Source organism: Musa acuminata, chromosome BXJ3-2 (assembly GCF_036884655.1).
Source record: "Musa acuminata AAA Group cultivar baxijiao chromosome BXJ3-2, Cavendish_Baxijiao_AAA, whole genome shotgun sequence".
NCBI classification, from domain to species: Eukaryota; Viridiplantae; Streptophyta; class Magnoliopsida; order Zingiberales; family Musaceae; genus Musa; species Musa acuminata.
Window position 1 is genome coordinate 30,400,647 of NC_088350.1, and position 21,407 is coordinate 30,422,053.

The 21,407-nt window shown below is 46.3% G+C and overlaps 6 protein-coding genes across 7 annotated transcripts; 2 read left to right on the plus strand and 4 right to left on the minus strand.

The window, feature by feature from the left end:
- Positions 1–42: 42 nt before the first annotated feature.
- LOC103975493 (actin) lies at positions 43–2,187 on the minus strand. Its single transcript, XM_009390467.3, has 5 exons — positions 1,904–2,187; positions 1,687–1,755; positions 1,208–1,601; positions 510–1,123; positions 43–428 (listed from the first exon to the last, which is right to left on the minus strand). The coding sequence occupies exons 2-5, from the start codon at positions 1,744–1,746 to the stop codon at positions 363–365; spliced, it is 1,134 nt and encodes a 377-aa protein (XP_009388742.1). The 5' UTR covers positions 1,747–1,755; positions 1,904–2,187; the 3' UTR covers positions 43–362.
- A 252-nt stretch (positions 2,188–2,439) lies between these two features.
- LOC135630686 (pectinesterase inhibitor 9-like) lies at positions 2,440–3,526 on the minus strand. Its single transcript, XM_065137813.1, has one exon. It carries the CDS (start codon positions 3,486–3,488, stop codon positions 2,886–2,888), a length of 603 nt encoding a protein of 200 aa, XP_064993885.1. The 5' UTR covers positions 3,489–3,526; the 3' UTR covers positions 2,440–2,885.
- Positions 3,527–4,708: 1,182 nt separating this feature from the next.
- Positions 4,709–6,343, plus strand: LOC135630656 (ribonuclease 3-like protein 2). The gene is made up of 4 exons (XM_065137752.1): positions 4,709–5,191; positions 5,270–5,437; positions 5,502–5,857; positions 5,957–6,343. The coding sequence occupies exons 1-4, from the start codon at positions 4,859–4,861 to the stop codon at positions 6,141–6,143; spliced, it is 1,044 nt and encodes a 347-aa protein (XP_064993824.1). The 5' UTR covers positions 4,709–4,858; the 3' UTR covers positions 6,144–6,343.
- Positions 6,344–6,387: 44 nt separating this feature from the next.
- Positions 6,388–7,089, minus strand: LOC103975489 (uncharacterized). The gene is made up of 2 exons (XM_009390464.3): positions 6,711–7,089; positions 6,388–6,618 (listed from the first exon to the last, which is right to left on the minus strand). The coding sequence occupies exons 1-2, from the start codon at positions 7,072–7,074 to the stop codon at positions 6,482–6,484; spliced, it is 501 nt and encodes a 166-aa protein (XP_009388739.2). The 5' UTR covers positions 7,075–7,089; the 3' UTR covers positions 6,388–6,481.
- Positions 7,090–7,523: 434 nt separating this feature from the next.
- On the plus strand, positions 7,524–10,990 carry LOC135583641 (uncharacterized). 2 transcript variants are annotated; one of them, XM_065137753.1, is made up of 5 exons: positions 7,524–7,648; positions 7,968–8,101; positions 8,198–8,688; positions 8,786–8,927; positions 10,687–10,990. In XM_065137753.1, exons 2-4 carry the CDS (start codon positions 7,996–7,998, stop codon positions 8,897–8,899), a joined length of 711 nt encoding a protein of 236 aa, XP_064993825.1. In that variant the 5' UTR covers positions 7,524–7,648; positions 7,968–7,995; the 3' UTR covers positions 8,900–8,927; positions 10,687–10,990. The 2 variants fall into 2 exon arrangements, with proteins under 2 accessions (XP_064993825.1, XP_064993826.1); XM_065137754.1 differs by lacking the exon at positions 7,524–7,648 and having other exon boundaries at positions 7,851–8,101; positions 8,786–8,877.
- A 1,562-nt stretch (positions 10,991–12,552) lies between these two features.
- LOC103975487 (probable WRKY transcription factor 31) lies at positions 12,553–15,040 on the minus strand. Its single transcript, XM_009390460.3, has 6 exons — positions 14,583–15,040; positions 14,355–14,453; positions 14,109–14,270; positions 13,661–14,020; positions 13,450–13,563; positions 12,553–13,354 (listed from the first exon to the last, which is right to left on the minus strand). The coding sequence occupies exons 1-6, from the start codon at positions 14,841–14,843 to the stop codon at positions 12,662–12,664; spliced, it is 1,689 nt and encodes a 562-aa protein (XP_009388735.2). The 5' UTR covers positions 14,844–15,040; the 3' UTR covers positions 12,553–12,661.
- Between the last annotated feature and the right edge of the window lie 6,367 nt (positions 15,041–21,407).

Consider the following 21,407-nt stretch of genomic DNA (forward strand, 5'->3'; position numbering starts at 1 on the left):
CATTAGAATCATTTGGTTCGATTTAATTTCATAACACACAGATTCGGTTCAACAAATAAACATTAGATCAGCATCTCAACATATGGGAAAAAGGGTTCAACTCGAGAAGCTTCTGCCGTCCTGGGAAGAACAGCCTCACAGCACAGAGGTCAACAAGAGATCAGGTTCGATAGCATGTTCTTCCTGGCTAATGAAAGCCTCAAACAATTTCTCCAATGCAATCACCCACAGTAAAAAAGCCACATCCTCAAGCTGGCCCTCGGAGATCACCGTCAGCCCTATGGTGGGAACAACGTGACCTTGGCAGACATCATCTCAGCAAATGTCAACTTAGTCCAACTTGCTTCCTCTGTCCCGAAGAGTTAGAAGCATTTCCTGTGCACGATCGATGGACCGGACTCGTCGTACTCCGCCTTCGCGATCCACATCTGCAGTCAAGGTAGTAGAAAACCAGTAAGCAACCTTACCGATCGCTGCATTCTGGTGGCGACTGAGCAAAGATCGATCACCTGCTGGAAAGTGCTGAGGGATGCCAAGATGGAGCCTCCGATCCACACGCTGTACTTCCTCTCGGGGGGTGCCACCACCTTAATCTTCATGCTGCTGGGCGCCAGCGCTGTGATCTCCTTGCTCATCCTGTCGGCGATGCCGGTGAACATGGTGGATCCGCCGCTGAGAACGATGTTACCGTAGAGATCCTTCCTGATGTCAACGTCGCACTTCATGATGGAGTTGTAGGTCGTCTCGTGGATGCCCGCGGCTTCCATCCCGATCATGGACGGCTGGAAGAGCACCTCCGGGCAGCGGAACCGCTCGGCGCCGATGGTGATCACCTGCCCGTCGGGGAGCTCGTAGGTCTTCTCCACCGACGAGCCGGTCTTGGCGGTCTCCAGCTCCTTCTCGTAGTCGAGAGCGATGTACGACAGCTTCTCCTTCATGTCTCTCACGATCTCGCGCTCCGCGGTGGTGGTGAAAGAGTAGCCACGCTCTGTCAGGATCTTCATGAGGTTATCGGTCAGGTCACGCCCGGCCAAGTCCAGACGCAGTATCGCGTGTGGGAGAGCATAACCTTCATAGATCGGGACCGTGTGGCTGACACCGTCGCCGGAGTCGAGCACAATGCCTGCACAACCATCGTTTCCATGAATCCAGGGAAGCATCATCATCATCATGCAACATGAACATCTCTGCAGACGACGCTTCGTACCAGTTGTGCGCCCGCTGGCATACAGGGAGAGGACGGCCTGAATGGCTACATACATGGCAGGGGCATTGAAGGTCTCGAACATGATCTGAGTCATCTTCTCGCGGTTGGCTTTGGGGTTGAGAGGGGCCTCGGTGAGGAGGATGGGGTGCTCTTCGGGGGCCACTCGGAGCTCGTTGTAGAAGGTGTGGTGCCATATCTTCTCCATGTCGTCCCAGTTGTTGACGATGCCGTGCTCGATGGGATACTTCAAGGTCAGAATGCCTCGCTTGGACTGAGCCTCGTCGCCGACGTACGCATCCTTCTGGCCCATGCCGACCATCACGCCGGTGTGGCGTGGGCGGCCTACGATGCTGGGGAAGACAGCCCTCGGAGCATCATCGCCTGCAAATCCTGCCTGAGGAGGACGAGCACCAAGATAAGTTGGCGAGTTCATGGAGTTCCGTCCCCAGCTCCAGAGGCTGATACGGATGCACTCCTACCTTGACCATCCCAGTCCCATTGTCGCACACGAGAGGTTGGATATCCTCGCCTTCCGCCATTGTCTATATCTGCCAAAGCAACAGAGGACACATATCGAACACTTGACACGCAACCATATCGGCATCAAGAACATAATGCATCTAATCTGTTTACAGCTGCATGTCGACAATAGTCGACAGCAACCTTTCATCACCAAGTCAGAAATCAGATGATTACCGAACCGAGAAGGGAGGAGGAGAAGATAGGAAGCAACGATATGGTACGGATCCTTCCCTCGTTTGCTCACTTCGCCTCTCCCTTCTTCTGAGCCCGCTCCTCGGGCTTTTAAACGGGGGAAGGAGGAGCTGCAGCGAGCAAAGCACGCGGAGGTCCGCCTCATGCGCCGCTCTGACGGAAGAAACCAACGGACGCCCGCTTCTCCCAGCCCGGCTTTTGATGGGAAGACGCTGTATTATTGGGTTGTCGGGTTAACCCGGAATGGATCCGACCCGTTTCTCCAAAGAGATGCCAATTCACATAATGAACGATCTGCTTTTCCAAAAAAAAGGCATTAAAAAAACATATTTTAAGAACAAAAAGGAATTAAAATATGCTTTTTTAATGCTTAAAGATGGAGCATAAAGAGCTACAATTGATGATTCAAATCTGCATCATGTACATGCGCTGGCTTGATTTATGCTGTAGTAAGTACTTTGGGATTCAGCAGCTCGTATAATATGTGGGACTAACATAATTGATACACATATAATTGTTCAGTGGAAACAAAAACCAATAATTAATTGGGCATAAGATAAACCAATAATTGGTATTTCTTATATCCTGTGGTGCATGAGAAATGGGCGGTCCCTTAGAATATGTCTTAAGATCTAACTGTAATATGGTGATCTTGTTTTGCAGTATATATAAGCGTTCGAGAATCATAGATAGAGTGAAGCAATGATTGAGAAGATGGTGAAGGCTTCTGAAGAACTGCAATTGTTTTGAAGCAAGCAGACAAATGACAACCAGAAGGAGCACAGAAAAGAGCGTCTTTACAAGGCAGAATCCCACCAAGCAAATGGATCACTTCCCCCACCCAACTCATGAAGCTAATCTTATCGTGCTGCAGCGACGTGTTCTGTGTATGTTGGTATCGTCGTCTTCCTTTCGACACTAACAGAAGGTCGCTGTTTGATTCGGGAGAGCAGGCTGAGCAGCTTCATCGGCGGTCAACGAGGCTGTTGACCAGGGCAAGGGCGTTGCTGGTGTACTGCTTCACCTTCTCCACCCGGCGGCGCACGTCGGCCTCGATGGCGCTGGTGCCCCCGCCGCCCACGTCCTGGAAGCCGTCGGAGCAGGTGTCCTCGTTGGTCAGCGCCGCGCTCATCCACGTCTGGGCGTTGGAGACCCGCCACGCCACCTCCGACCTCTCCAGGGGATCCTGCAGCCGGCCCAGCTCCGAGGTGGTCCGCCCCACCTGGTCCGCCGCGTCGCCCAGCGTGTCCGTGCAGTCCCGCAGCGCGGCCGCCTCCCGCCCGGCTCCGGCTTTGCGAAGGGCGGAGACGTGGGAGCAGAGGGAGAGGAGGTGGCCGAGGGTGACGTTGGATGCGAGGCAAGCGAGCCGGACGGGGCTGCGGTGGACGTCAGCGGCGTAGAGGGAGAGCGACGTGAAACAAACGTCCGGGTAGCGGGTGGCGCCGCACCGGGCTCGGATGAACTGGGTGGCGTCCTCTTCTTGGCTCATCGGCGCCGGCGCTGGCGCCGACGTGCAGGCGGCGTGGGGGAGGACGAAGAACAGTAAAAGGGCGACCTTTGGAAGCATGCTGAATGATGCCAGCCAAGAGCAGGAGAGCTTTGGAGGCAGAGGAAGAGAGAGGCCGAGCCATTTAAATAGGATGGGCGGCCATGGTTAATCTAAACTAAATTACGGAAATGCCCCTGACGTGGACACGTATGTTAACTGCAGCAAGAATCTTCTTTTTTTTGGGGGGTGTTTCATATGATCTCATATATTTTTGAGGAGTGATGAAAGTATATTGAGCTCCATTAATTGCAGCAGTTGTGAGATCATGTTCCGATTTGTTGGGAGACCATATCTGCAACGCAGAAGATGCACATCAGCTGCAAGTTATTTGCTTTGGGGATGATATGAGGAAACATTACAGACAGGTCCATCTTCCAACATGAATAATTTGATGCAGCGAGCAACTATTTGGATCCATATGGTCTAATCTTCAGTTAATTAATGTTTTGATGTCCCTGGCAGTGATTATTTGGAGGTTTAATAATGAGAAGATTCTTGTTTAGATGAGTTTGCAGCAGACCCTACACAAATCATCATGCACTTCAAACAAGGTGTTATTTTTTTATTGAACTTGATATGTTCCTTGCGTCTATGAATCAACTACGTGTATGATCTGACCATTCATGTCTTCAAGAATCATAATGCTCATTTAAACTTCAGTATTCCTATCAGTTCTTAATGCTTAATCTCAAGAGCCTAAATCTATTGGATTTAACTTTGTAATTGAATTTTGAATGCCAGTTAATAGGTGTAGAAAAACAAGTGAAAGCTTTACCAAAGCTACTCTTATCTTGAAGTAGTCTTCGAGCCTAAGCACAACCAAAATGCTCATTACACAATGGGTGTTCACTTGTCTATATATCTAACGCTAAGCTCATCACTCGTGTTCTTCTGCGATGTCGTTGACGGGGAAAGATGTAGTCAACTTTGTCAGATAAGGCGGCTCCTAAAGCACGCGGGGCCCGCGTCCTGGTCAGCTCTGCCGCTGAGGTGGATCTCACATTGTTAATTCCCACTTCAACCACATCACGGATACCTCATCCTTTACCGGTTCTCGCGATTGGCGGTGACACTAGTGACGGACGGGCCCCACTATTCCTGCAGTGGGTCGTTTTGGTACGAAACGTTCCTTCGCAGTGAAGCAAGAGGCCCTATCCAATGTGGACGGGCCGATATTTCCAAGGACTGCACATCTTTACCCTCCACAAACGGATGGATGGGATCCGATGGTGAACAGCACGAGGGTGGAGATGCCAAAACAAAACGTAGTTTGGAGTTGGAGTTAGAGAAGATCTGACGCCGGCCTGACTGGTATTGGTATTCCACCACCCTAGTAGTAGCAGAGGAGGAGCGACTGTCTCGACGCAATCGAGAAGCGAAGGCAGAGCATGGCGGAGGTGGGCGGCGGAATGCGGTTAGCGGTGACGGAGATCGAGCGCCTCCTTAATTACACGTTCCGTGATCCCTCTCTACTGGAGGAGGCCCTCACCCACTCCTCCTATGCTGGCCACCGCTCGTATGAGCGCCTTGAGTTCGTCGGCGATGCCGTCCTTGGCCTCGCCATCACCAGCTTCTTCTACCTCTCCGATCCCACACTGGAACCCAGATTCCTGACCGAGCTCCGCATAGCCAATGCCTCCACCGAGAAGCTCGCCCGAGTCGCCGTCCGCCACCGTCTCTACCGATTCCTCCGCCGCATCTGCCGCGACCTCGATCAGCTGGTACTCGCGTTGCCTTAACCGACAAAAACCTCCCTTTTTTATTCCGATTCGACTGGATCACCATCTGTTACGCTTCAGGTGAGCAAATTCACGGATTTGGCAATGATGGAGCCCGAGGAAGACATCGTTCAAATGACGTACGGCGGTACCACCCTCGAAGCCCCCAAAGTGCTAGCCGATATCGTCGAGTCTATCGCGGCCGCAGTCTACTTCGACTGCGATTCCGATCTGCAGTTGTTCTGGACGGTGAATTGCCTCTCCTTTCCTATTGCTACTGTTGCTTCCGGGGATAACGTGAGGTCGTGGGCAGGTTTTCAGGGGCATCTTGGAGCCGATCATCACTCCGGAGATGATGATGGAGCACCCCGTGATGGCCCTCTATAAGCTCTGTCAGAAGCACCGCAAAATAGTCGATATTTCGAGTTCTTTTGATGGTTCTTCGAACACTGTCAAGGTCGTCGTGGACGGAGAAGTCATGGGCATTGGCTTCTCCAAACAAAAGAATCTCGCAAGGCTTCACGCGGCGAGAGATGCACTGCAAAGGCTGTCTGCCTTGCAGGCAGCTGATAGGGAGGAAGGTGACGCGGGGGCCGAGGCGGAAGTTGGAGCAAAGCAGAAACTAAACGAGCTATGCAACAAGAAACATTGGATGAATCCCACGTACAGGTAGGTTTATCTTCGATTCTATGAGCCTCTTTCATTGCGTCGCAACTGATGTACAAGAAAAGAGTTTACTCCCAATTACTGCATCGATGGAACTTGCAGGATTGAACAAGAACAAGGGCCTGATCATTGTAAAACGTTCATCTGCTCTGTTCAAGTCAAAACCGAAGACAAAATCTTTGTCATCTCTGGGGACTCAAAGCCAAAAGTGAGAGTTGCAGAAAATTCAGCAGCATTCAAGATGCTAACAGAAGTACTGGGGGATGCAATTATCCCATCCTGCACCTGATTTGTGCTTGATAAAACGCTCTCTTTTACTGGCAGCTGGTGAATTGCAGACTTGCAGTCAGGTCGAACGCATCCCTTCCAAGCCCCCCTGATCCAGTGGCATTGGAATTGTTCTACTGTTCTTCTTCTATGTAGATTTTATGATGCTTAGCCCCTCACTGTTGCAGAGGTTTTAGTGTTTTAAATTGCGTCGCTCGTTCATGTACTATCTTACAGCGTGGAAGCATTTGAATCACTTCATTAGGTAAAACAACAAGAGGGCATTTTATCAAACAGTTGGTTGAAATGGCATGATATATACAAGTGGAACAATTTGCCACGTCTGATGCTAAAGATTCTTCAGGAACTCCCAGTTTTAGCTGTCCCTATGACCCTGTTTTGCTTCATCACAGCCTTCATGCTATTTCTTAGCCCATGCAGTTCTCCGATGTAGAGGTGGAGACGGTCGATTATTAGAGCGAGGAAAAGGGAGTAACCTGCATCATGAATCGAGTAGTAATAAGATTGTACCGCAGAACAAGAAACATCGAGATCGAAGAAGATAGGTAGCAAGAATGGATACCCATACCCAGGAGGGAGGCTTCGAGGAGGTGGCGGCTCATGAGAATCTGGTCGGTGGGCGTGGGGGCCCCGAGCTCGGCGAAGCGGAGTCGGATCTCAGCCATGCTGTAGATGCTAGAGGCGAGGACGAGCACGGCGGTGGCGGCCAGCGTCTTCACCATGACGGTGCTACGGCCGCGCTTGAGGCGGTCTAGGCCGAGGACGAGGAGCTTGCGGAGCGGAGTGTTGAAGAGGAGCACCGCCGTCGCCGCCGCCTCCGCCGCCAGCACCGTGAACAGCAGCTGGATCATCTTCTTCCCCCCTAATCCAATCCCAGCGCGAGGAAGAAGGCGCAGCTTCGAAGCCTCAATGGCAGGATCGAATCCATACATAGATATAATATGGTAGGATGCCAAAACCGAGAGGGAAGTAATAGATATGTTAAGGTAAGGATGCCAAAACCGAGAGCGAAGTAGGAACGTCTCTTTTCCTGTCCATTACGCGTTCTAACACCCAAACTCACCTCTACAACCCTTTCCTCGTGAAGGACCTCCAATTACCCGACGGGTACATGGACGAGTACGTAAAAACGAGTGAAATAAAAATGTTCTTCGCTGTGTCGGTTGGTTACCCGTTACGCGCGTTTCCCCCGCAGGGCTCATGTCGGCGTCGACGTGGATTGCGCGCCACGTCGCCCTGTCGTAACCTAGTCGTGTCCGATTCGGTGGTCCTTAAATGGCGTGGTGCCGTCGGCAGCACGTGCTGCAAGTGCGGATCGAGGCTTTTCGTCCCTCCACCGTTGAACGCGACCTAAGCGTACACTGCGTCCGACAGGATGTGTCTTGTCATTGCATCATTGACCTCGTTCTCTATAGTCTATTGTTTCTTGCGCTTGCGGGTAGGATGTGTCTCCCCTCGGCTTATCTTCCCTCTCCCAGCGGGCGATAGATGGCGTCGGCCCTCCTGGTATGTTTCCAGATCGACTCCCAGTCCCATTATATTTTGAAGCTCGGCTCATAATTGGAATTTTGTATTGATTATAAAGTGCTTGCAAGGTGTTTGACAAAATATGCATGCAAACGGAAATCTTTTGTATATATATTCTTTCCTCTGACCTTTCACCTGCACATCCCATCTCTCGCCACCAGCCACTGTCCCGGGCCAATACTTTCCCTCGTCTCCGAATCTCTCTGCCATGGACGGCAGGAAAGCAATTAAGACCCACATCATGCGTCACTCCCTCTGTCCCGTCCCCTTCTAACAACTCGCACTTATAATCTATCAGAGCAGGAATCCATTACCAGAGTGCTGCCATGCCGTCGGGTGCCAAGAAGCGGAAAGCTGCCCGGCGAAAGAAGGAGGAGGGAACGGAGCAGGGCCTTGGCCACCCACCGGACTCCCCCACCGACGCTTCTCCAGGTTTTCCCCTTTCCTTTACAGCGCATCCTTTGCTTAAAGCAGCAGAGAACTCCCACTTTATTATGCTTCCCCCCTCTTCTTTTCTGTGCGATCCAGACAACAACCACGACGGTAAGGAAAAGACGAGCAGCAGCAGTAGTAGCAGCAGCAGCAGCAGCAGCAGCAGCGACGAGGAGGTGGAGCAGGAAGAGCGGAGGGAACCCGCGGCTGCCGTCGAGATGGAGGATAACGCTACAGTTAATGATGACGGTGAGAAGTTGGAGGAGGTGGCAGTTCCTGTCTCCACGGAGGCTGGAGTCGTGAGCGTAGAGTTCCTCAAGGCTGAGAAATCTGAGGTCGCTGTGGAGGAATCAGCGGCGGCAGCAGCGACTGCTGTGACGGTCGTTCTGATCGATGCGCCAGTTCCTGTGGATGAAGAGGTCGTCGAAGCCGCCGAGGCCGCGACGGGGACTCTGGTGACTTGGCTGGAGATTGATTCTTTGACGCATGAGACTGACGCGAAACCAGCGGCCGCTCTGGAAGAAACTCCTGTTTCTGAATCGCCTCGTCCAAGTGGGGAGTTCTGCCATAGCACCGAGAACATTGAGGTGAGTTGACTCTGTTCCGCTGTTTGTGCGCCATGATGATGCATTGGTACTGATGTGCTGATTGATCTCTTGAAATTAATCGAACGTATACACATAGCCCACTCCCGCGCCAGTGGCAGAGCTTCGAGCTTCATGGTGGAATTGCTGCGGATTGTTTGATGTTCTTACGGCTTCCAAAGACAGTATCAGGTCAGAAAGAAGAAAAGAATGACTTCTTTGCTTCTCTGTGCTTAAGGAAGGTCTTTTTCCACATCCATATTCTGAAATATCTACTTCTTTCCCTTGAATTCTTTGTGGCTACTCATCTTTTAATGTTAAATGCCTTCCACTGTTTATAAGTTACTTTCTGAAATTTTCTCTTCCTTTCCTTTTTAATGTGAATTTTTTTTTAGGAGAACTAAAGCATAGGCAGAATATCAGGAGAGAAATCAGAGACTAGGATTGTGAAGTATAATATAAAAAGATCAGCAAAGAGAAAATTAGATATCAGTAGTTCACTTAGGTTTTGGTCAAATGAAATTTATCAGGTCCTGCCTACATCCTATAACCACCATTTTGGGGATGATACATTCTCAGCTAATTAGAGCTCCAGGACCTCCTTTTGGTTAAGATATGTATTTAGAAACATTCTTAATGAATTGCTGGAGGAACATATGTTCTGTACACTTTGCTCAGTGAAGTTCTATTTTGCAAAGCATTTTTAAAAATAAGTCTTTTATCACTAGACATGAGGGAAGTGAATATATTAAGTGACTCCAGTGATGGTATCTTAATAATCAAAAGAGCCAGTTAATCTCATCATGCCCCATAATGGCTTCTTGGAGATTAAAATCTCAGCTGCTGAGTACTTGTTTCCTTTTATTTTAGCACTGCATGTAAAACTTTCCCTACAGACTTAATGCTGGATTTTTCTAATCTTGATGAGGTAATGGCTAGCTTGTATCTAAGATTGTCAACAACGAGGGTGCTGAGTTCTTTCTTAGCCGTCAATGGTCCGAATGCACATATTTCTACATGTGAGGTAATTGGCACAGAGTGAACCATGTATGGAATTTAGCACTCTATTATGGTCTTTCTAATCAAGCCTTTTTTCCTTTCCCGGTATCAGAAATTATACTAGACACCACTAACAACTTCCCGTGCCAGTCCATCTGACAATCTGTACAATTCTAATATTGAGCCATTAAATCCCCTTTTTCTTTTTTAATAATCGCAAGACCAAGTCAATTTTATTTTTGATGGGCTTGTTTTTTGTTAACTAATAATTCCTATTGGCCTTTGTAGACTATGAGGAAGTCAGCAACTCTGTTATGTCTAAAACCCTTTGAAGCTTTATACCCCAAAGAAACCTACCTTCTGGCCTTTCCTGCATCACTTGTGTAAGGCCTTTTAGATAGGGTAAACAATTTACTTAGGAATAATACCAAACATATGTGGCTCTATATAAGTTTGTCCTCTGCTTCTACTCTGTGTTTGGTAGTCATATCTGATCCTATGAGCTTGTTTGCCTCGTTCAATCGTTGCACAAATCACTATATTCCTAAAACCTTTTTACTCAGATTTGATGCTGCAAACTTGGTGGTCACATTCAACTGTCATACATAATGGAGAAATTATTAAATAATGTACTTTTTTTTTAAATGTTAGATTTAGGTAGGGATGATACAAGTTATAACTTGATCCAATGTAAAAAATATTTGTGAACAGCTCTTTTTGGTTGGCTTGCCAATGATATAATTAGAATTTTCTTTTATTGTAGATTTACAAAAAGACAAAACCAAGTTGTGTGGCTCTCACTTTATCCAATGGACTGATCACAATATTAAAAATTTCATGATTTACTTTAAAGAGGTTTGGCAATAAAAGCTCTATGTCAATATCGGGAAATGCATAATTATTACTGAAAATCTTCATGTCTGTATATTTAGTAGCAAATTCATTCTTCTACGTACTAGTTTAGTCATCTCACTTGTTTTTCTTTATGTGCAAATGAAACAGAGCATGAGGCATCAAGCAGCAGTCAATTAATAGCTTCAGTATCATGAGACTGTGGAAGAAACTACACATCCGTAACCGAGTGATCGTGTGTAACATCCTTTTCCTTATTTCTTAATAAAAACTGTAGTGACTGCCTGTGTTTTCATTATGTGGATATGAGTGAAAGTGCTCTGATATTCTTTCTTGTTCACAATGTTGTGCCCCCTTCCACAAGACACTCATCATATGAGTGCTCTTTGTAAGATTGTGATTCTTGTTTTCATATGTTTAGCTGTGTACAATGCTCATGAAGCATGTTCTATTATCAGCTTCTCCATTGGAGTGTACCAGACTAATATCTCATTTTGTTAAGAAGCAAATTGTGAGACTAAAGCAGCACCTTTGTTATGCTGTCATGGTAAGTGTGATGACACAGACACCATATGCAATCTTTTTCCCCATGTAAGTTGGCAAGGGAACCACCTAATGTTGATCGTTAAGACTTCACTTAATCATGCATGTAATCTAGGAGCATATGGGACAACTCACTAAACTAATTTGGATTAGAAGTGAACTGCTTGATGGATCTTTGCACTGGTGATTCTCCATCACTCTGCAGACAGTTTTGCTTATGTGAGAGAGACTGATGGCACAGTTGCTATTCCCTCAGACAGGCCACATGCCTTTGAACAACATCAAGGTTGAAGCTGTCACACAACTTGATGAGATTTTGTGAGATGTTGAATCTTATATTTTCTTCTAAGCAATGATTCTGTGCACTTTTATCAGTTGTTATTAACCCTCAAAATCTGTGGTGATATCATCCACATCAACTATGTTGGTTCATCATCTCTGAGCCTTTCTCTGTGTTCTAATCTATCATTCTTAGTCATGCTGTGCCAAAATCCTACTTGATACATATTTCCATACCATCACTTTTGGATATATATATAGTCAATTCAAGTATTTATCCGCTTTCGATATGCATGTCATCATGCTGCCATCACAAACGACACTAAAATATTTTATCCATCGAATTATTTATTCATTAGTAAGCGATTGCAGTAGAGTGGCTTCTTCCTACCCTCTCTCCTTTATTGTATCACCTACCACTTGATGACAGATCACATGCAAGACAAGATGTGTGGGAACGATATCGGTCACCGCCGATCCCCAACTGAAAGCGAAGTCGTCGTGATCTGCGAGTCCTCCCATGCCAATCTCTTCTCCTCTCCCCAAGAAATCCATCTCCTACACGTGCCCTCGTCAACGCGAATCTTCCTGCAGACGACGCCTCCTGGAGTTGTACGCCATCACCCATATCTTACTCCCATCTTCTATTATTCTACTTAGTACTCGGTAATTGGTGCTTGGTAAACTATATAGATATGTGTATATACGTAGGTACGGGACCCAGTACAAACACCTGGGATACACAAGATGCGTCCCTCGTCCCCTGCCGCGCACGTCAGTCACCATTTACTATTGCGATTGAGCCGATATGTAGCCCAATGCATCATGTGAATGGTTGAGACCGAGTACTCCACAGAAATCAGTCAGAATGAACTCGGGCTTTGTCGTCTTGCCTACCCTGCCCAGAGATCCCGCATGCTTCACGTGCATGGTCGCAATCCTTGACCTTCGAGCGCCTGCAACAACAGGAAGATGAAGAAGAGGAAGACGAGATGAACCTGAGGAGGAAACCAAGGTGCATGGGCGTAGAGAATACGGTGAAGAAGAGAAAGATGGTGACGGAAAACTTTGTTGGGACATGTCTTTCTGTGCCATATTGATGTAGTATTGATCAACCGTCAATAATTAAGTTGGTGATAAGATCTTGACATGGAAAGCACCTTTGTCTAGATTACAACTCCGAAGAAGACAAAGGAAGGAAAGGCGTATTGTATTGCATTGCATGATTTTTCTTCACAAAACCAAAGAATAATGCGGGGAAAAATAGATAAAAAAGCTTGGATGTGATTATGATCGAAGAGGACTATTGGGTGGCCCGAAAATTGGAACGGGACGGGTTGTCGTCTTTGTTGTTGTTGCCATCGCTGCTGGTTTTATTGGCGCTGCTCTTGTTGTCGTCGTAGTTGCTTGCAGATTGGTGATTCCCGCTGATGATTGATGAGATGGCGGCGGCGAGAGCAGCAGTGAAGTTGGGGTCTGCTGTTATGGCCGCCGTGGCAGCGCTCACCGTGTCGGCAAGAGTGGACGGAAGCGCCGACTGGGCTTTTGGGTGCAGAAGGTGCGCGGCCTCCATCCCTGCAGGCATCTGAAGCCCCGAGAAGTTTGATTGGTTGTGCAGCGCCTGCCCCATGATCTGCGACGGCGCAATGAAGCCAGCAGCAGCGGTGGTAGCGACACCAGGGAACGAGAGGGGGAACTGGGCAGGTGGCCGCTGCAACTGCAGCGCGTTGGTGTTGTGAGTGAGATCCAACGTCACGGTGGGGAAGGGAGCCGAGGCCGATATGGTCGCCATGCTCGACGAGTACGGCAGGATCGTTCGTGCGAGGAAGTCGGGGTTCATAAGCCCCTCGGGGCTCGACATCGACCCCGACAGCAGCATCGACACTGCGGCCGAGGTGGTCGACGCCATCGCCATGGCCGCCGGCGGGAGCGGGTGGTTGTGAGTGCCCTCGTAGGTCGTTATTAGGATCGAACGGTCCTCAGCGCACCTCTGCACCTGTTGGTGCCCAAAAACAACGGACAATTAGTCGAACACTTGAGAGACGTAATTGCAGTCATACGAGAAAACACACTTCCAGTGTGCTGCATTACCTGTTTGCGGACAGGGCATGCGGTGGCCATGGTGCATCTGTAGTAAGCCCGCGGGCATGGGTTTCCTTTCGCCATCTTCTGTCCGTACTTCCTCCACTGGCATCCATCGGTGATCTAAGAAAGCAACCAAGACTCACTGTGAGCGTCCGGAAAACTATTCATGTGCATGCACTGGAATAGCAGCTGTAGGTTTGGGGGTGGTCTCGATCACCATGGGTGCTTCAGACCGTGCTCGAACAGATACGCGAGCTTTCCTCATGATGGCTTCTTGTACTTGCTCCGTGCTCTTGGAAGGGGATAACTTGGGATCTTTGCTTGGGTTCCAGCCTTGGTCTGGGCTGTCTTCCCTGCTAGACTTTGCGCGATCAGGTCGAGCAATCTGCTTGTGTAACTGGCGGTCCTTCGATCCCACTTCGACATTGTCCGGCGGCGAAGAGGGCTGGTCTCGGCTTGCCGTCGACGAGTGAGATGGCTCGTCGGCTTCCGCAGCTGGACCGAGATCCATGAACTGCCTCGGCACAAGAACTCCTCCATATTCGTGATTCTTGGCCTGACCTTTTTCATCTGCCGCCTGGAGGATTGATGTACGTATCATCCATGGATCAGTTCATGAATCAGACTGTTAGTTTTAGTCAGTAATTGGTGCGATCATATCAAACCTCATGAGCCTGTGGGTCTCTTTTGGGTTGGTGTTGCTGCTGCATCAACGCGATGAGATGCATCTGAAGAGCATTATAGCTGGCGGTCAATTGGTTCAGCGTCTCGTTCAGCTTCTGGTTCTCTTCCTTCGTGCGTGCTAGCTCGGCCTGCATGGCCGCCAGCTGAATCAAGCAGGCGCAGAATCCATTAAACGACCAGCAAATTAATCAGACGACGCAGTTCAGCAAAGATCTCGTTCTTCTCACCTCACTCTTGTTCTCCTTGGAGTCATCGGCGGGCGACATCCCGTCGTCTACCGTCGATTGGTCGCTGCCGGCGTTGGCAGTGAGAAGATTCAATCCAGTCTACAAGTTACCCAATATCCACGACCAGATCAAAGCAATCAATACTTGACAGATTAATTCGAATCATCAAACACAAACAGGGAAATCTCATGCATGGAAATAAGTATATGTGATGAATGAATTACTAACATTGATGGTGAGATCTTCCCTCGTCACCTTGAGATCAAGATCGGGCTCCACTTTGCTGACGGCCTTCCACCGCTCATCCGAGAAGAAATCCATCTCGTTAACGACAGGACGATTCTCACCGCTGCGGTGGCGATATCGATCGGACTCCATGGGCTGCGGGCGCCTGGGATCGCCGCCGTGGTCCAAGGGAGGTGAGAGAAAGAGAGGAGGGGAGGTGTTCAAGGTGAGCCCTCGTCCGCGAGTAGTTCCGCCTTCGTCCATGTAACTGGAAGTTTGGCAGCTTGGTGTGATCAGGATTGGAGAAGAAGAAGAGAGGAGAGTGAAGTCTGAAGTCTTTTTAACAGGTGGAGGTGGTGGGCAATAAAGAGGTAGAGGAAGAGGGGAAGGGAGAAGCTTTGAGACTTGGTCGTGGGGATCGCGGTGACATAAGATGGTGCGTCAGGAGCGGACAGGTGGAGGGAGGGCGGGGGAGCGAGGCCACACTACACGGGCTAAGGAATTGAGACTCGAGCGAGAGAGAGAGAGAGAGAGAGAGAGAGAGAGAGAGAGAGAGACGTGAGGGAGAGGAAGAGGAAGAGACGAGTTTGGGTTGGGGAGTCAAAGGGGGTGATCTGACCGGTTATGTATAAAAGAAAATATCTTCGGGCTTACCGTCACCACCGCTGCCGATTGGGCCGCCGCATTACGTGCGGGAGAACTCGTCAACACCTTTGACGGGTCCCACCTTCTTCATCCTTCGCTCCCACCCCATCCATGGGTGTGTCTCCCTCCAGTGACCAGACACGGGAAAAGCCCCCTCACAGGCAAGACTACCTTCGGGTCCCGCTTGTTTACTCGGTCGACGTGGGCGGACCCCACTTCATCCGATTAAAGAAACCGTGTTCTCTGTGTCGGCAGAGGCAGGGGAGCAGTGGCTCTCTGCTGCGACGACACGTGGTCGATTCGGATCGAGCGACGATCAAAGCTGCGCGGCGCGTTTGCAGCACCGTGCTCGCAGTCCCGACCGATCCCGCGAGTTGGACCACGACAAACGTGAACACCATACTTGTTCGGGCGTGAAGTGAATCCATTGAAATGAAAGGTCTTCTCACAAATGTCTTCGATCCACGCTGTTAAATAGTTGACCGATTCAACAACAATAAAACCAGCAACAACGAGAACTAAAAGACGAGTATGTGCGTTTTTTGTTGTTTCTTATCCTCCACCATTTCCGTTGACTAAATCACCCTATGAAAGCTTTATCGCCATATGGTCTCTCAGGGGGCCGAAGCAATTTTGTTTGGACTTGTTCGAATTCTTTCAAGTCACTCTCTCATTTGCTTTGTTTATTTATTCTCTCTCTTGCTGTTTCGTGAACGTTTTGAAGGCCATCAAAGAGATAGTGATAACCACAGCACTATGTTCTGCGTGCAGCAGTACTCCCCAGCATCATCACAACTGGAATGCCCATGGTTTCTTACTGCCGATGTCGAAGCATCCAATGAAGTGAAGAGAGGAGGAGGAGGAGGAGGCAAAGAGAATTACATGCAAAACACACAGCGGTAACACAATAATAGTCACTTCTTTCAAGGGACTCATGTCAGCTGAATTATCGTTGTGATACCAAGGCATCGTTAATCACCGAGTCAACGTTCCACACAGAGAGCATAAACAACATGGTACGGTCAAGAAGCACGGCGAGTGAGAGAGGGAATTAATGGTGCAACTCCATTGGAGGAACTGGTCATCATGTGGTCTCGTCCTGACCTTGATCTTGGTTTCTCTAGGGCACCATTAAACTAATGATCTTGCCACACAAGAGGACATGGACTCGGTGTTATTGTGATGTCCCGTTCAAAGTGCATCGAGGTTTTGTTTTCGGATCACATGAAAGTCGTGGTTTCCTTTCTGCAGAAAAACAAGAGAGGCTGGCGAAACCAAACATAGAAAATTCTACAATCTGTGAGAAGAATTTAAGGTTAAAGAAAATTCTTTCATGGTAAATCTCCCATGTTCACAGAGAGGATAACTTTTTGCATCATCAGCTCATGCATCCGATATATGCATGTGAAGATAAACAGTCTGTGATTAGTGCAAGTCCATTAGACAACTGCGGTGATAGCGAAAGATTATCCACCCTACGGGACCTATGTAGGTCTATATGCTCCCCACTCTAAGGTTTATGATTGATTGAGTGCAGTTGCAAGCTTCTTTGTTCTCTTGTCAAGGCCAGCGATCCCCCACCTAGAGATATTGCTTGGATCCATTAGGGTACCGACCTACACAAGGGTTCAAACCCACAACTTGGAAGAAGATGAACAGAGAAACCATCTGTCAGTAGGAATATGAATTTGTTTCCTGCCTGCGACTTCAACCTATGGGCTCATATTACTGCGCTGATATCTTGGACCAATCCGAGATACTAAAAAGGAAAAGAAAGACAACGGGAGTCCGTATTATATCATAAATATGCATCAAGTTTCCATGAGACGAGAACAAGGATGGAGATTTTTGGCATAGAATAAAGAGAAGATGGTGGAGTAGCACCTGCAATAAGCTTCAAAAGGGATGAAACAAAGGAGGGGAAGGCATTGACTGAGATGGGTTCGCATGCAGAGCCGACCATTAATTTGGTCCGTGGCGTAGAAAATGGCCACCCAACATCCACCCTCACCTCAGCTCATGAAACACCTTCTACCACCGCAAACCGCGGCTTGAATTAGCCTTATCGTTCCACCGTGTTTCATGTTCCTGTGACAGAAATCTTTTGGTTCTGCATGCAAAGCTTGAAATTTGCATGATTTAGACTGCATCAGAGAAGTTACAGAGAGAGAGAGACAGAGAGAGAGTCCGCAATGCAAGCCAAAGACTTCATAATCTGTTGGCAAGCTGTCCCTACCAGCTGCAGTCAGCACTTGCAAATTGGTAAGCTTTATGATCTCATTTCATTATCCTTCAACGTAGCAGGTAAGACGAGGGAGTCGACGGTGAGTATGGCTTACTGGGGTTCTTTTGGTCCACCCGCTTCCATCTATTGGCTGCGAAGTGGGAAGATGATGACCTGTCTTCCTCCCTACCGTATTCTCCTCTTTTGTCGAAGTCTCTTCCTGCAAGCAATGCGCCAATGAGTTAATAGTCGACATGCTCATCAGAACCGAGGCGGGCATGCGGCAGCGATTCTCCCGCGCCCACCAAACCTTTTTCTTAACGCTTCTCCTCCATTCTGTTCAAACCTGTCTTCTCTCGTCTTCCGAGTTCTCTATTACTCTTCTTTGTCCTTTGATCCTCAGCTATATTCCCTTTCTTTCTACTGTTCCAGTTTTCCAAGTGAATTTGATATGTCCTTATCGACTACGAGTTCTGTCCTCGTTTAGAAATATATTTATATTTTTAATATATGATATGAGTGAATGGATAGTTATGAAATATTTTAAGTGTTTGATAAATAATAGATAAAAATTATATTTTAAATACATATATATATATATATATATATTTACTTAAGTATTATTTGATAAAATTATATTTCAAAAGTACATTTAAATATTTTATGATGAGTTTACCCTTCTAATATTTTAATATTTATTCAAAAGTAAATATATTATTTTTAATTTAAATTAATAAGTATATATATAGAAATAAATAAATGAATGCATGTAATCTTATAAAAAATTTCATATGGTCCAAATATATAATAAATAAAAAATTATAATTATATAAATAAACACTTTCTGGCTTTGGAATTTTTTCTGCGATTGGAAGCTAAGTGAGGAGGGAAAGCCAGTTGATTAGCCGTTGCTTGTTCCCTGTAACAATAAGATAAGTTAACCTTTGGCCCGCCATTACTTGTTTGTCTTGCTTGCTTTAAGATGCGATAACGATGGCATAATCCATGACAATGAGGATGGCAACAAAGAAGATGAGGGAAGTCCGTCGTGTTCACTGAACCATAGACGAAAAAGAAGGGGTTGATAGAATGGGAACTCCGGCTTTTCTTGGTAGACCTGAGGTAAGGCTTATCTCAGACCAACCAGTGGATTAGTTCACCAAGTGTGATCACACACACACACACACACTCTCTCTCTCTCTCTATATATATATATATGGAGAGACAGAGTGTGTGTGTGTGTGTGTAAGACACTTGGTGAACTAATCCACTTGTTGGTCTGAGATAAGCCTTACCTCAGGTCTACCATTCTCTATGGTTCAGTGAACATGACCGACTTCCCTCATCTTCTTTGTTGCCATCCTCATGGTCATGGTAGTAAACCACCTTCTTCTTCTTCTTCTTCTTCTTCTTCTTCTTTACAGTACAGTCAACTGGAGCCTGATGTTTCAAAAGAAGGCCGGCCGGTGGACCAACCCTGGAGGAATAGATGGTGGAAGAAGACAAACCGGTGGCTGATATCCGTCCCGGGCATTTGATCTCTCCATGTGTTGCTGCATGCTGTCAACAGAAGTGTATCCATCAGCTGCTGAAAGGTAGATGAGGGTGATGCAAGACAGTGGGTTAGTCAAGTACAGATTGGACTTTTGTCTCCTTGCTCAGAAGAAATCCATCAGTTTAAGCTGCTTGTACTGCGATGCGTTCAGAAATGACTTCTCTGTCGTATTTAATGGCTATGTCTCCACCCTAAACAAGCTGTGATTTCCAGCTCTTGCTGTCCGATAGAGAATATATCTCATTCACAATCAAAGGGGAAACCCTTCTCGTTGGATGCCATCACCCCCTGTTTGTTTTGTGACATTGCCTGGTCTCTCAAGTAGACTGCTTGACCGAAACACTAAACATAAATGAGTGTATCTGATTGCTATTCCACTATTGCTCTCTGGACACCAAAATCCAACATCACACTCAAATTGCAGCTAGTCAATAAATTTCTCAACCTGGAAGAAAATATTGGAGAATTGAAGGGCTTCAAAAGTGGACAGTCTTTGTGCAGCATGCAGCAACACATGGAGAGATCAAATGCATACATTCTTCGTATTCATTCATGTTAGGAGGAAGAAGTTTTCTCAATAAAATAATAAAATTTTTTCGTACAATTAGAAAAATCTTATCTATTATCATGCCCTCGTAAGATGGTGTTTCTATCAAGGATGTCAATCTTAGACTGATACAATGAAAATAGTTTACAGACAAAAGACTTTGTATTCATACATGTTAAGAGGAAGAATTTTTCTCAATAAAATAGTAAAATTTTCTCGTACAGTTAGAAAAATCTTATCTGTTATCATGTTTTTATGGTGCTCCTGTCAAGGATATCGATCTTAAACTGATGCAATATAAATAGTTTACGGACGAAAGACTTCGTGAGTGAATTTGCTAGTTGATCGATCGTAAATATATGAGAAACACATACTTGATATCGGACAACTTCATCTCACATAAAGTGAAAATCAATGATAATACATTTTATGTGGGAGTGAAATACTAGATTGACAGATATCTCCAATATTATACCATGATAGAAGATATATTTTTCTAAAGTTTATTGATATGTTCTCCTTGGGAAAGATTTTCCTCAACAAAGTAACGAAATTTTCTCGTATAGTTGAAAAAACTTTATATGCTATCAGCCACATATTTATCTTCTTCCACCAGCTACTCCTCCGATGTTGGTCCACCAGCCGGCCTTCTTTCAGCTTGTTATTGCAAACTTGAGTGCAAAGGAGATGCGTACAAAACGGAAAGAAAGGGGAACAAGAAAAGAATATGAAACTATCTCCAGACTGAATGAATCAGAGACTATATACGACTGTTTAAAGAAGGATATCATTAACAGAGGCAGCAGACAGGTAATCTACACTGCAAGCAAAATGGCATATGCAGTAGTAATCTACACTGATAAGACAACCTGATTAGGACCCGAATTATTTTTCATTTCCTTGAGAACAAAGAAAGTTATATATAAGCCATTTAAGTTACAAATAAACAGATAGCAATAATAATAATGCTCCAATTCACCGAGATATAACATGCATAGCAATCAACTGCTAATTCCATATCCAATATTTTTGAACTATGACACTTCCATTGCCACCAAGAACCTTTATTCTTGGAGGTCTCTGCACCACAAGCATTGTTTATTATATCTGAGTAATTGCAGTAGAAAAATTCAAGAACAAATTTTTTTCAAGCAACTTAAACTTGAAAATAGGATCAGTCCATCCAAAATTTAAAGGTAACAATTGCAACTTTGGGCCAGGTTTTGGTTGGCCTCAGGGTACTGTCTGTCTTCGGCCCGACCCGGAAACCGATAATAAATTGTAAGAAAATTTTGTTTATTTTAATTAACAATAAGAAGTATATAGAATGAAATTTAATAAAAAAGAAATTGAAATTTTATTTTGGAATTGACTTTATTGATCTTAATAATGATTTCTTCAATGTGTGTGCATAATTTGGATAATGTTGATCTATATCAGGCCAAAAACCTATGATTGATTTTGATTAGTGTTGTCCAAACAAGAAATGCTGGTTTCTGAACACTCTGTGCCAAATATTAAACTTGCTTTGATCATTCTCTCGAAACCTTTTTGCTTTGGCGGCTAAAGGCCAAACAACTGCAAGACAGATGCAAACACAATATGGGGGACAAGAAGCCATGCCTCCATTCACCTACTAAAAACTCTATAAAAACACTCAGTACTGTCTCTCACTGATCCACCAGTCACAGCCCTGAAAACACTCAAAGAACAGAGAGAAGAACACAAAAATCATAATAGTCAGAACAATGTTTGAGATATTCTAATGTTTAGCATACTGTTGCGTGATTAAATTGGTGTTTAATAGATGGTTAAATGTCATATTTTATGGAGTCACACCACCTGTGAGGTTTGGAC

Bases quoted from the DNA above. Each gene is read 5' to 3' on its own strand.
- LOC135630686 (XM_065137813.1), bottom strand. From the start codon at position 3,488: ATGCTTCCAAAGGTCGCCCTTTTACTGTTCTTCGTCCTCCCCCACGCC.
- LOC103975489 (XM_009390464.3), bottom strand. From the start codon at position 7,074: ATGTATGGATTCGATCCTGCCATTGAGGCTTCGAAGCTGCGCCTTCTT. The intron at 6,619-6,710 runs GTATGGGTATCC...TTCATGATGCAG, and splicing joins CCTCGAAGCCTCCCTCCTGG to GTTACTCCCTTTTCCTCGCT.
- LOC103975493 (XM_009390467.3), bottom strand. From the start codon at position 1,746: ATGGCGGAAGGCGAGGATATCCAACCTCTCGTGTGCGACAATGGGACT. The intron at 1,124-1,207 runs GTACGAAGCGTC...ATGGTTGTGCAG, and splicing joins TGCCAGCGGGCGCACAACTG to GCATTGTGCTCGACTCCGGC. The intron at 429-509 runs GTGATCGATCTT...CCTTGACTGCAG, and splicing joins CCCTCAGCACTTTCCAGCAG to ATGTGGATCGCGAAGGCGGA.
- LOC135630656 (XM_065137752.1), top strand. From the start codon at position 4,859: ATGGCGGAGGTGGGCGGCGGAATGCGGTTAGCGGTGACGGAGATCGAG. The intron at 5,438-5,501 runs GTGAATTGCCTC...GGTCGTGGGCAG, and splicing joins ATCTGCAGTTGTTCTGGACG to GTTTTCAGGGGCATCTTGGA. The intron at 5,858-5,956 runs GTAGGTTTATCT...TGGAACTTGCAG, and splicing joins TGGATGAATCCCACGTACAG to GATTGAACAAGAACAAGGGC.
- LOC103975487 (XM_009390460.3), bottom strand. From the start codon at position 14,843: ATGGACGAAGGCGGAACTACTCGCGGACGAGGGCTCACCTTGAACACC. The intron at 14,454-14,582 runs GTTAGTAATTCA...GGTAACTTGTAG, and splicing joins GGGAAGATCTCACCATCAAT to ACTGGATTGAATCTTCTCAC. The intron at 13,355-13,449 runs GTAATGCAGCAC...GGGCACCAACAG, and splicing joins CATGCCCTGTCCGCAAACAG to GTGCAGAGGTGCGCTGAGGA.
- LOC135583641 (XM_065137753.1), top strand. From the start codon at position 7,996: ATGCCGTCGGGTGCCAAGAAGCGGAAAGCTGCCCGGCGAAAGAAGGAG. The intron at 8,102-8,197 runs GTTTTCCCCTTT...TGTGCGATCCAG, and splicing joins CCCCACCGACGCTTCTCCAG to ACAACAACCACGACGGTAAG. The intron at 8,689-8,785 runs GTGAGTTGACTC...GTATACACATAG, and splicing joins ATAGCACCGAGAACATTGAG to CCCACTCCCGCGCCAGTGGC.